At 40.0% G+C, this 12,500-nt stretch overlaps 2 protein-coding genes across 4 annotated transcripts in view; one reads left to right on the top strand and one right to left on the bottom strand.

Moving 5' to 3' along the window:
- The window catches only part of LOC125035399 (dimethylglycine dehydrogenase, mitochondrial-like), a 19,357-nt gene extending 18,875 nt beyond the window's left edge, over positions 1–482 (bottom strand). The window contains exon 1 of the mRNA XM_047627768.1: positions 262–482. Coding sequence (XP_047483724.1) covers positions 262–377 — 116 coding nt within the window. The 5' untranslated portion in view covers positions 378–482. The remainder of the gene's footprint in view (positions 1–261) is intronic.
- A 974-nt stretch (positions 483–1,456) lies between these two features.
- LOC125035210 (betaine--homocysteine S-methyltransferase 1-like) lies at positions 1,457–12,325 on the top strand. 3 transcript variants are annotated; one of them, XM_047627454.1, is made up of 10 exons: positions 1,457–1,612; positions 4,317–4,446; positions 7,813–7,931; positions 8,083–8,188; positions 8,543–8,628; positions 9,561–9,720; positions 10,692–10,862; positions 11,196–11,424; positions 11,537–11,759; positions 11,850–12,325. In XM_047627454.1, the coding sequence occupies exons 1-9, from the start codon at positions 1,598–1,600 to the stop codon at positions 11,712–11,714; spliced, it is 1,194 nt and encodes a 397-aa protein (XP_047483410.1). In that variant the 5' UTR covers positions 1,457–1,597; the 3' UTR covers positions 11,715–11,759; positions 11,850–12,325. The 3 variants fall into 3 exon arrangements, with proteins under 3 accessions (XP_047483410.1, XP_047483409.1, XP_047483408.1); XM_047627453.1 differs by having other exon boundaries at positions 11,537–11,760; positions 11,839–12,325; XM_047627452.1 differs by having other exon boundaries at positions 11,537–12,325.
- The last annotated feature ends 175 nt before the right edge of the window (positions 12,326–12,500 follow it).

Here is a 12,500-nt window from a genome sequence, read left to right as displayed (position 1 = left end):
GATAATTATATATATATAAAAAAAAAGGATAAACAGAGAGTAATATTAATGAAGAAGACGGTCAGTGACGTCGAGAGCGCTGATTGGCTGCCGGTGTGGGCGGGGCGAAAATAGCCACTCGTGCGCTCGCTCTCGGAAACGTTGAGGCTCACCTTTTTTTAACTTCAATATAGAGCTAAAATGCGGGCATGACAGCCTAGCGACTGGCGATGACACTATGCATGTTACTTTGAGGATCCCTTTTAAGATAAAAACACTTACGAATTATCGTTGAAAACTGTCGGCGATGTAGATAAACTTCTCTGCGCCCAACCTCGCAGTTTCAACACGCGCTGTATCCGTAGGCCATCACGGACATGGCTAAGGAGGAAGCTCATGATTAACAAATGCCAGATTGAATATCAATCAAATAAAATCCACACGTATAGAGTATGTCTTCTCCTGTATGCTGTGTGAGTGTGAGATGCTCGCGAGTGCAGCATAATAAGACCTGCGTGGAGTACCTCGGGGGGCGGGGCCACGGCGCCCCCGTGCCAGATGCTTGACGATCTCTAGAGTTAATGCACATGTTGCTTCCCAGGGTATATCCCTTTGATAAAATAAATAAATAAATAAATAAATATAAATATAAATAAATAAATATACATATAATTATTTGCTTTGTGGTGTGGCTATACACTGACAAATCTGTTGAAACTAATAGGTTTATGTTTTTTCCTTAATCTTATATCCCCATATTGCACATACATTGCTATTGGAATGAAAGAGAATGTTTAGTAATGCCAAAGCGTGTTTAGTAATTTAAATCATCACACACAACGATACCAGTTTAAAAAATGACGTACTTTCATTACACAATGGTCAATTAATTTAATAAGTAAACTTTTTATTTAGAAAGTGACGTATGTGATTAAAGAGCATTTCTGACTTCGTGCCTCTTAATGCATGTGTTGTCACGTCTCGCGTCCCTATTAAGGTATGTCTGTACATCTAAATGTTGAAGTGTTTACTGTTCTATCAGCTGTTGTGTTCAAATAAATGTGTGTTCGTGTGTGTGTGTGTACGTACGTATGATCACTGAACTGAACAATAGTTAGGGTACTCTTCGTGTTTGCAAAGGCATATCACGAAGGCGACGTCGATGTATGACCCTTATGAACCATGTCAATAAGAACTCTTTTTCCAGTATTTTTTTCGAATGCCCTTAGTGCTGTATTTTGACTTGTGATAAAAAGGTCAAACGAACTTCTTTCTACCTAAAAAAATCAGTAGCATATCTTTTTGTGAAATCAAATAATGTTAAAAGAATGCAGAACAAAATCGTTGCCACTTACAATTTTCTGTATATACCTTTATTTCAACAGTCATTTTGTCTGGACTTTAACGTAGGCAAGAAAGATAAGGGGACGAAGAGATTAAACACGGAACCAAGTTAACTGAAACATTATGAACATCTGTGGCAGTTTCGGGTCTGTGAAGCACACGAGGTATATATACAGGGAGGAAATTGTGATTCCATCTCTTTCTCTCAACGAATTCAACAGCGCTAGAAGAAGCTTGGGAGAGCATCAGAGAAGAAAACCGTGAAGAGACAACCATGGCAACTAAAAAGGTGGGCTCGAAAGTCCATAGTTAAGCCCAGAGTGACAGTATATTATAAGAGTCAGATTGTTAGTCTGTCAGACGTGATCGCTTTCACTGACAGAAGTCTGTGGAAAGAGTATGATGGATTCTGTATGTTATTTATTTTATTCTGCTTGTGGCAATTCAATGAGTAGTTTTGAATGTTTCATATACTTGCAGTGTCCTAAGAGGCAAGCGGAGTGTAATCAGTTCTTCGTTACGCGTCATATGATATAGCAGTAAATGAATGAACTTGTGACCTATTCTAAACGACATTTTATCATCATCAGCATGGCTCGCCAATTGCCTCGTAACTACCACACTAACTTTTGGTTATTTGTAAGCTATATTGGGCTCGCAACGTGGCGGATATTGCTCCCAGCAACTCTCCACTAAAATAGGAACTACAGATTGCAAGTTGTTATCGTTCATTGCCAAAAATGCATTTTCTGCCAAAGATAGGATATGTCCATCGCTTTTTTTCGACAATGCACTTCATTATTTATTCCGAGACCGAGTCATGTTGTGAAGCAGACGAAGCTTAAAAAAAAAAAAAACATTTATTTTTAGATTGTACCCAAGAAGAATTAGGAATGCTTTAGTATGCAAGAATAGGGCACTTTGCCCAGCTGTGGTTCGTCTGGCTGCTTGAGTACACATGCAGTGGGGGAGTGTCAAGGTTACTGTAAGATTAGGAAAGGCTGAATGAACAAATTCATACAGATCTTCATACTGACATTAAAACACGAACGATCAAAAGGCCTATTTACTCAAGTGACATAAATATATATATATACAATCCGGATAATACACCAGCATAACTCTTGTTCTATGGCTTAGTGTGCCATGACCAGTAAGCTCAAGTGTAGTTGCTTGTAGATCTATAGACCAGATGCGAGCCAAGTCTGGCACCCGCTCTGGGAGGATTAGCGCGAAGCATTCATTCCTTTGGCTGTTTGTCTGGCTGACAGAAAATTCGTAAGCATATTAAGCGTAAGAATATATATATATATATATATATATATATATATATATATATGTGTTTCATATGTATATGCATATACCTATATTTATACATACATATAGAAAAGGCTGTGTATATATGTATGAATGTAAATATATGCATGCCTGTATATGAATGTGTAATATATATATATATATATATATATATATATATATATATGTATATATATGCATAATTATATTTAAGCATATATATCTATGTATACATATGTATATGTATTATATACATATGTATATGAATATATGTATGTGTATATATCATTATATACACATATATATGTGTGAATATATATATATATATATATATATATATATATAAATTCCTTGTGTATATATGTAAGTGTAAGTGTAAATGCATATGTATATATTTGAAAATATATGAATGTTTATGTATATGTATATATGTATATATATATGAATGTTTATATGTATATATATCTATATGTATTTACATGCATATATATATATTTATATGCATAAACACACACACACACGCACACACACACACACACACACACACACACACACACACACACACACACACACACACACACACACACACACACACATGCATACATACACGCACATATATACACACAAACACACATATACACACACAAACACATACACACACATATACACACACACATATACACACATACACATACACACACACACATACATACAGACACACACATACACACACACACACACACACACACACACACACACACACACACACACACACACACACACACACACACACACACACACACACACACGTACGCATATATATATACATACACACATATATGTGTGTGTATGTATGTATATATATATATTTGTATACATAACCATGTTCATACACATACTTATATGTATATGTATGTATATTTTAATATTTCTACATACGCAACTTAACGGCATATGATCAAGATTTTAAGTTATACATACCAATCACTTGAACATGTACTGTCAAACAAAAGCTTCTTGAAGTGTCATAAACAAGACTGCCTCAGAAAGTTCATGTCATTTCATTGCTGTTTCATGTCTACTTACATGTCTTTAACATTTTTCATTTTGGTTGTCCAGTAGGTAGATTTGCTAAAAGTTCAGTGATAATTTTCGGTTTTACATCCCCACTGAGAACTTATTAGGATATCAGTTGAACAACAAATGATCGTTTTCTGTCATTTTGCTCTGAGGACACTAACAATGCGAAATGTTCTAGTATTCATAATTTTTGTTTTAGGTATATATGTGCATTAATATGTTTGTGACTTCATGTAGGATAGATTCCTTCCTGAGTTCGATGCTCGATAAGAAAAAATAAGAGAAATACTTATTAGCTGTCTTCACTCTAACTTCATATTCTGTACATTCCTTCCTTGTACTGATGTTCTTAGATCAAAAGTACGAAAAAATTGAATTACCAGTCTCCATTCATAAGTTCTTTCTTCCTTTATAAGGGTTTTTGATTTATTTATGATTTCGTGTATTGTACTTTCCTGCCTTCTCCTGATATTCAAAAAAAAAAAAAAAAAAAAAAAAAAAAAAAGTAGAACATTCAAACACGAAACATGCGAATGACCCATCTTCATGTTTAATAATTTCCTATACTGTCCCATTCCTCCCCAAACTGCTGTTCTTAAAGTGAAATATCTCCCCAGGGACTACTTCAGCGTTTGGACGAGGGCGTGGTGATCGGCGATGGCGGCTTCGTGTTCGCCCTGGAGAAGCGTGGCTACGTGAAGGCTGGTCCCTGGACGCCCGAGGCCACCATCGAACATCCCGAGGCCGGTGAGTGGGTCACGGAGGGCGCGCAGGAGGGAGGGCTAAGGGGGAATGGGCAGGTAGGGAAGTTAGGCTCAATGCAGGCGCGCTTGGGGGATATCTCGGTGTTGCGAACTGTCGGTTTATAACGCGAACTTGAATTATACATGGTATAGAAAAACCCATAATGGATAATTTAGCTTTACTGAAGATGAGACAACAGTTTCGAAATCCTCCTGGATTAGACACGTATATATGTTGCAGTTACGTAGACATACAAATAAACGCTTTAGCAGGGTAGCGAAGCACACCCCGAAATATTAACATAAATGCAATAGTCAGGTTTGTAAAAGACTTCTAACATCTAATACGATTGTGAAAATAAAGACACACACAAATTCAACAAGATAAAAGGACGAGAAAGAAGTAATAATGATTTAATAAGCTCCTTAATCCCTTTAACTGCCCCTATTCCCTTCCCTTCGACCATAGACGTACTCCCTCACCCCCGGCTGCTCACCCTGGCCTCGTAGGGTACAAAAGTGTGTGCGGGTGACCAAGTGTTAGGCGGGGTGGGTGAGGGGATGGGGGGATGGGGGAGGGGTGGTGGTAAAGTAGGGGAGGAGGAGGAGGAAGAGTGGGAGAAAGAGGAGGAGAATGAGAAGGAGAAAGAGAAAGGGGAGAAGGAGAAAGAGGAGAAGGATGATGATGATTAGGTAGACATGGCGACAACGGGGAGATTGTGGTAAAGGAGGAGTAGATTAAAGAGGAATAGAAGGGAAATGAGGAGGGGTTAGAGGTAAAGAAGAAAGCGGAGGAAGAAGAAAATGAAATAAAGGAGGTGAAGGAGAAGAGAAAGAGCAGGAATCCGGATTTATCAATAAAATATGAATGGAGTAGACAGATAACTTAAAAAATAATGAAATGACAAGGGACCAGTAACACATAGGATATAAACACAATTCAGAGATAAACAAAAGAGAAAAATAGCCATCACAGTACAACTAATAATATAGCTACAAAACGACGTTAATAAAGATGACTCTATGGGGACCCCGTGGACGTTAAGTTCATAGAGTACGCAAGGCCATTCCTGCTCAGCTGTTTTTTCTCTCTCTTTCCACTCTCCTCTCGCCTCTCGCCTCTACTCTTTTGGTCATCTCTCTCTCCTTCTTTGCTAGTTCTTTATGCCTTATTTTTCATTCGTTTTCCATACAAGGCCATTCCTCTCAGCTGTTTTCCTTCCTCCTCCTCTCTCCTCTCTTCTCTACTCTTCTGGTCATCTCTCTCTCCCTCTTCTAGTTCTTTATGCCTCATTTTCGCTTCGTCTTCCATCTATCTCCCTTTCTTTATCCTTCTAGGGATGAATTGTGGTCGGCTGAATTGCAGATTACATTCGCAGTATTAAATGGGTGAATTAAATATATATTAGGTAATTTGTTTCAGTTCAGTTCAGTTCAGTTCCATTTTCTACGGGATTTCGGTAGAAAGGTAGCGAGTCGGTAGTTTTAGAGAACTGTTCATCAGATTAGGAGTGACACAGTCTGAACGCCCTCTTTCTGAACAGTTCACGGCGACGAATGTAGAGAAAGTATAAAGGGAGTGAATCGCTTCTCAAAACAATGCATGTGAACTACGCGTTTCACTTGTTTTAATCCGATTTCTGTAGTTTTGACGCGGATTTCGTCTTATTTATACCTTTTCTACATACACTCTACGTTTAGAAGTTAATTAAGTATTGAAAAGTAACGAAAAGATACAGAATGAAAATGTGACAAATCGTCTATAGAGGGTGGTTTTGTGGACGAAAGGGTTTGGTGTTATAACATATTCATGAGAATGTAAATTACATTAAAGGTTTATAACTTGCTCGTGGGAATGTAAATGACATTAGATATTAATGATAAACCATTATCAATATAACGTTTAGCTGAGTGGAAAAAAAACAGACGAGCACAATTGACAATAGTGAATCTTCAAGAAAGTATAGAGGAAATTTATAAACCCAAAGACTCTCTCACTCTCTATAATCTCACTCCTATAAGTCAATGAATCACGGAATCACTCCTCTATAAACTATCACTCCTCTCTATAAACTCACTCATATCTGTCAGTGAATCACGGAATCTCTCTCTCTCTCTCTCTCTCTCTCTCTCTCTCTCTCTCTCTCTCTCTCTCTCTCTCTCTCTCTCACTCCTATCTGTCAGTGAATCACGGAATCTCTCTCTCTCTCTCTCTCTCTCTCTCTCTCTTCTCTCTCTCTCTCTCTCTCTCTCTCTCTCTCTCTCTCTCTCTCACTCACTCACTCCCTCTCTCTCTCTCTCTCTCTCTCTCTCTCACTCCTATCTGTCAGTGAATCACGGAATCTCTCTCTCTCTCTCTCTCTCTCTCTCTCTCTCTCTCTCTCTCTCTCTCTCTCTCTCTCTCTCTCTCCTATTTGTCAGTGAATCACGGAATCTCTCTCTCTCTCTCTCTCTCTCTCTCTCTCTCTCTCTCTCTCTCTCTCTCTCTCTCTCTCTCTCTCTCTCTCTCTCTCTCACTCACTCACTTCTCTATAAAACTCACTCCTATTTGTCAGTGAATTACGGAATCTTTCTCTCTCTCTCTCTCTCTCACTGCTCTCTATAAACTCACTCCTATCTGCCAGTGAATCACGGAATCTCTCTCTCTCTCTCTCTCTCTCTCTCTCTCTCTCTCTCTCTCTCTCTCTCTCTCTCTCTCTCTCTCTCTCTCACTCCTATCTGTCAGTGAATCACGGAATCTCTCTCTCTCTCTCTCTCTCTCTCTCTCTCTCTCTCTCTCTCTCTCTCTCTCTCTCTCTCTCTCTCCTATTTGTCAGTGAATCACGGAATCTCTCTCTCTCTCTCTCTCTCTCTCTCTCTCTCTCTCTCTCTCTCTCTCTCTCTCTCTCTCTCTCTCTCTCTCTCTCCTATTTGTCAGTGAATCACGGAATCTCTCTCTCTCTCTCTCTCTCTCTCTCTCTCTCTCTCTCTCTCTCTCTCTCTCTCTCTCACTCACTTACTTCTCTATAAAACTCACTCCTATTTGTCAGTGAATCACTGAATCTTTCTCTCTCTCTCTCTCTCTCTCTCTCTCTCTCTCTCTCTCTCTCTCTCTCTCTCTCTCTCTCTCTCTCACTGCTCTCTATAAACTCACTCCTATCTGCCAGTGAATCACGGAATCTCTCTCTCCCTCTCACTCACTTCTCTCTATAAACTCACTCCTCTCTGTCAGTGAATCACGGAATCTTTCTCTCTCACTCTCACTCTTCTCTATAAACTCACTCCTATCTGTCAGTGAATCACGGAATCTCTCTCTCTCACTCTCACTCTTCTCTATAAACTCACTCCTATCTGTCAGTGAATCACGGAATCTCTCTCTCTCACTCCACAGTACGACAGCTTCACCGGGAGTTCTTGCGTGCCGGAGCTGACGTTATGCAGGCGTTCACCTTCTACGCCTCGGATGACAAACTGGCCAACCGGGGTAACGAGTCAAGCAAAAAGTATACGGTGAGTCTTACATGTTTTTTGTAGAGCTGTTTGATAAGCAAAGTGATATTTGTAAAGTCCTGGTCTTTTCGACGTCTTGGTGGGATTTAAAAGAATATATTACGCTGTTAGGAATTCTAGGGGTGTTTATGCAACTTGCAATCTGTTTCAGTGTCGAGGTATCAACGACGCAGCTTGCAGACTCGCCCGTGAGGTTGCAGGAGAGGGTGATGGCCTGGTTGCCGGAGGCCTCTCCCAGACCCCTACCTACCTGTCAGGTGAGTCGCCCTACCTCTCTTGTAGAAACCAGCTCGCGAACTCACTTGTACTCGCGAACTCAGCTGATATTTCTTCTATTTCTTAAGGTCTTGGCGAAATTAGTGATAAATTTCTTGATGTCTTGATGAAATTAGCGAGCCATTTTTTTTTTATTAATGTTTTGAAGAAATTAAAAGACACATTTCTCAGCGAGCTATTTCCTAATGCCTTGACGAAATTGGCGAGCTTTCAATGGCTCGGGAGTTGCAATAAAATGTCTTAACGCTGTTTCGCCTCAGAGAAACGCATTTCTAATTTACTCTTATTATACAAAAGACCTTTAAACCCCGTTAATTGGAGCACCCATTTCCCAGGTCTTGGCAAGGAGAAGACACAGAAGGAATTCCAGAATCAAGTAGACGTTTTTGTGGAAAATAAGGTGGACTTCCTTATTGCTGAGGTAATTCGATCTTCCTTCAAAGTCCATAAGTGCGAAAATGCTTCATATTTTCAAGCCATTTTGTCACTTAAGGACATGTTTGTGAGAGATGTTGTCGAGGAATGTCAGTTACTGGAGATAAGATAAGAGGCTGAATCATAGGGTTTGTTCTATCTCGTAGACGTGAATAATGGGTGAGTCTGATATGGGAAAGATAAGGGCTATGGTGTGTCAAATCTGTTGCTTAGTTTCTCTTAAGAAAAGGGAAAAAGTAAAATAATTAAGTGTAAGACAGAAAGAGACAGACGGGCAGTCGCACACTCACACTGTATGCGCTTATATATATATATATATATATATATATATATATATATATATGTATATATATATATATATATGTATATATATATATATATATATATATATATGTGTGTGTGTGTGTGTATGAGTGTATACATATGTATGTGTTTACATATGTATGTGTATATATACATATGTATATACATACATGTGTGTGTGTATATATACACATATGTGTGTGTATATATACATACATACATACATACATACATACATACATACATACATACATACATACATCCACACACACATACACACAACCACACATACACACATGCACACATACACACATACACACATGCACACATACACACATACACACATACACACATACACACACACACACACACACACACACACACACACACACACACACACACACACACACACACACACACACACACACACAGTACGCACACACACACACACGTTCGCGCGCATGCACGCACACTATATATATATATATATATATATATATATATATATATATATATATATATATATAATCACAGTTAAGCTACACAAGCTGCAGTATACACGTGCAGCTACAGCTCTCCATATATCGTATTCTCACGTAACAACTTCCTCCGTAGTACTTCGAGCACGTGGAGGAGATGGAGTGGGCCATCGAGGTCTGCCTCAAGTCCGGCCTGCCCGTCGTGGCCTCCATGTGCATTGGACCCGAGGGCGACCTGCACGGCATCTCGGCTGGGGAGTGCGGCGTCAGGATGGCCAAGGCTGGGGCCCATGTGGGTGAGTGAAGGACACAAGGACACGGCCTGTTGCAGGCTTTTGCAGGCTGTTGCAGGAAGGGGCCTGAGTTCTAGTGGGTCTGATGTTCCGAATAGCGAATCGGTTCTGCTGTTCATAACTTGCCTGGGGTTCAGGTTCACGTAGAGAATTATATGAGAAAGTTAGCTAAATGGTATTCAGTAGATTAGAAAATGCACGAAGCTATTAAAACAAGAATGAGGGATTAGTCATTAAAAAATGAGTCGAAGCCACTTTAGGAGACAACACAGGAATTATGATTAATATCCTGACAATTACACTTTTGAATTGTCTTTTGTACAACACATTAATGATTCTATACCTTGTGATTTCTCTTCAATACATTATAGCTAAAATATGTCACTCCCATGTTAGAAACAGTAGCTAAAACACTTCACAAAGAAAGACATTCAGTAATGACCTAATATCATTAATTACCAAACTAATAAGCTTTACTTATTATAATTGCTTACGCTGTCCATTAACTGTCAATATTTAATACAAAATTCCTAAGGATGATTTAAATGTCACACCGATATCAAGGTGAATATCAAAAAGGAAAGGGTATCTATTTAAGAAATACCTCCTCACTTTAAACATTCATTTTTATAACTTTTCAAAGAGTAGATTAACATTTTTTAAAGATGTTCAACTCGTTCAGCGTGCATTATGTTGACTGTAGTGCGGTCTGTGTTCAAATGCTCCTCTTACGAAAGTTCAAAGCATTTTTAGGAGTTGTTTATGCTTGCTGTTCCCGCTAAAAGGATCTAGGGTGAGAGGCCTTAATGCGAAGTGATCTCCCTATCTATCTGTTTATCCATCCATATATTTATTTACCTCCCCCTCTCTCTCTTTTTACCTTTATGTCATTCTACTTGTTTATCAACCTATATCTGTATTAATGCATTTTCAAAAGGATCAGATTCTCATAGACTTTCTTCCTGCATCTCCAGTGGGTATTAACTGCCACTTCGACCCGTTCGTGACCGTGCAAGGACTCCGCCTCATGAAAGCCGCCTTGGACCGAGAGGGGATCAAGGTCCACCTCATCGCCCAGCCCCTCGCCTTCCACACTCCCGACGCAGGCAAACAGGGCTTCATCGACCTCCCCGAGTTTCCCTTCGGTATGTTTTCTGGACGGGGAAATTGGGTCTGTTTAAAAGTTGTGTTTATCAGGTTGACGTGTCGCTTGGATTTTTCTCAAAATAAAGCTCTCTCGAGGTCACTAAGGTAACTCATTCGACTGGCTCCTCCTTCTTACTCTGCAGTTCCGACTTGGTGCATAATGTCCAATACTCTTTCCTTATTACACTTAACTTCTGGCTCGTTCAGTATAGCACTACGTTTCAAAGATTCGCCCACACACGCCTTTATTTTCCCCCAGGCCAGAACACTGAATGCTTCCACACGCCCTTAGTTCTCTTTGTCACTATAATGAAATTGTTGTCTTCCGTCAGGTCTGGAGCCTCGTATCTGCACGCGGTGGGACATGCACAAGTACGCCCGCGAGTGTTACGACCTCGGCGTCCGCTACATCGGCGGCTGCTGCGGGTTCGAGCCCTACCACATCCGCGCGGTGGCCGAGGAGCTGGCCAAGGAGCGAGGGAAGTTCCCCAAGGGCTGCGAGAAACACGAACCCTGGGCTGGCGGTCTCAAGATGCACACGAAGCCCTGGGTTAGAGCGAGGTGAATACAGAGCACCGTATCTGTGTAATTCTTGGGTTTAACATACCTTCCCCTTTCGAGGGAAATACCAACTTTCACTTTTCTTTTTCTCAATGAATATTTAAATCTCCAGAGCTGGACGCGAGTACTGGGAGACCCTCCGACCTTCCTCCGGCCGACCCTACAGCGCCGCCTTGTCCAAGCCTGACAACTGGGGGGTGACCGCCGGGGATGACATCCTCAAACAGAAGACCGCAAGCACCACCGAAGACGAGATCAAACTCCTCAAGACCAAGAAGACCAAAGCCTAAGGGAATGACGCTAAAGAAGGGAGAGAAAGAGAGAGAGAGAGAGAGGGAGAGAGAGAGAGAGAGAGAGAGAGAGAGAGAGAGAGAGAGAGAGAGAGAGAGAGAGAGAGAGAGAGAGAGAGAGAGAGAGAGAGAGAGACAGGAAGAGGAGAAGGAACATGGGAAAGAAATAATTTAGCCAGATTAATCGTAATCAGTGTAGGCCGATTGCGTTGAAGAAATGACATAAACAAAAACCTTGTGAGAATAGACCTCTAAGAGGGATTCTTTTCTAGGATGAGTTTTATACATCCATTACTGTACGTACAATCAGTATGCCTTTTGAGATTTTAAGATTGCAAAAAAGATTGCAAATTGAATGTGTACGTGTGCTTGGCGTAAGTGTTTGCTGTTGATTCCTTACACACCAGGTAATGTGAAGTGTGGTTTTATTCTTAGGCAGTTTGTGTATGGTGTGGAAATATGAATAATTGTATTCATATAACTATGGGCAGTTTGAGTGCATGAAACTTTAACTGTGGAATGTATGATCAGTAAATGAAATGACGCTGGTTTCATGTTTTCATCAACATGAGGATTTATCGCATGTAAACAAATAAAATATTTTTAATGTATTAACTTAATTTTTTCACCATTAAAAAAAAATGTCAGTAGCTTCTCTAAGCACAGGAAACCTATTTTCAAAACTATATTGCAAGGCGAATCAAATCTCAAATCGGTTTATAACTATCGATTTTTATCATTTAAATTCTAAACCCCTGACTATTAATACTTGTTCTTACATAGGTC

The sequence above is a fragment of the Penaeus chinensis genome, chromosome 19 (assembly GCF_019202785.1).
Source record: "Penaeus chinensis breed Huanghai No. 1 chromosome 19, ASM1920278v2, whole genome shotgun sequence".
Taxonomy (NCBI): domain Eukaryota; kingdom Metazoa; phylum Arthropoda; class Malacostraca; order Decapoda; family Penaeidae; genus Penaeus; species Penaeus chinensis.
This window is presented reverse-complemented; position numbering and strand designations above follow the sequence as displayed.

Excerpts from the sequence above, each read along its gene's own strand:
- LOC125035210 (XM_047627454.1), top strand. Across the intron at positions 7,932-8,082 it reads AGTCAAGCAAAAAGTATACG|TGTCGAGGTATCAACGACGC; the intron begins GTGAGTCTTACA and ends AATCTGTTTCAG. Across the intron at positions 9,721-10,691 it reads CAAGGCTGGGGCCCATGTGG|TGGGTATTAACTGCCACTTC; the intron begins GTGAGTGAAGGA and ends CTGCATCTCCAG.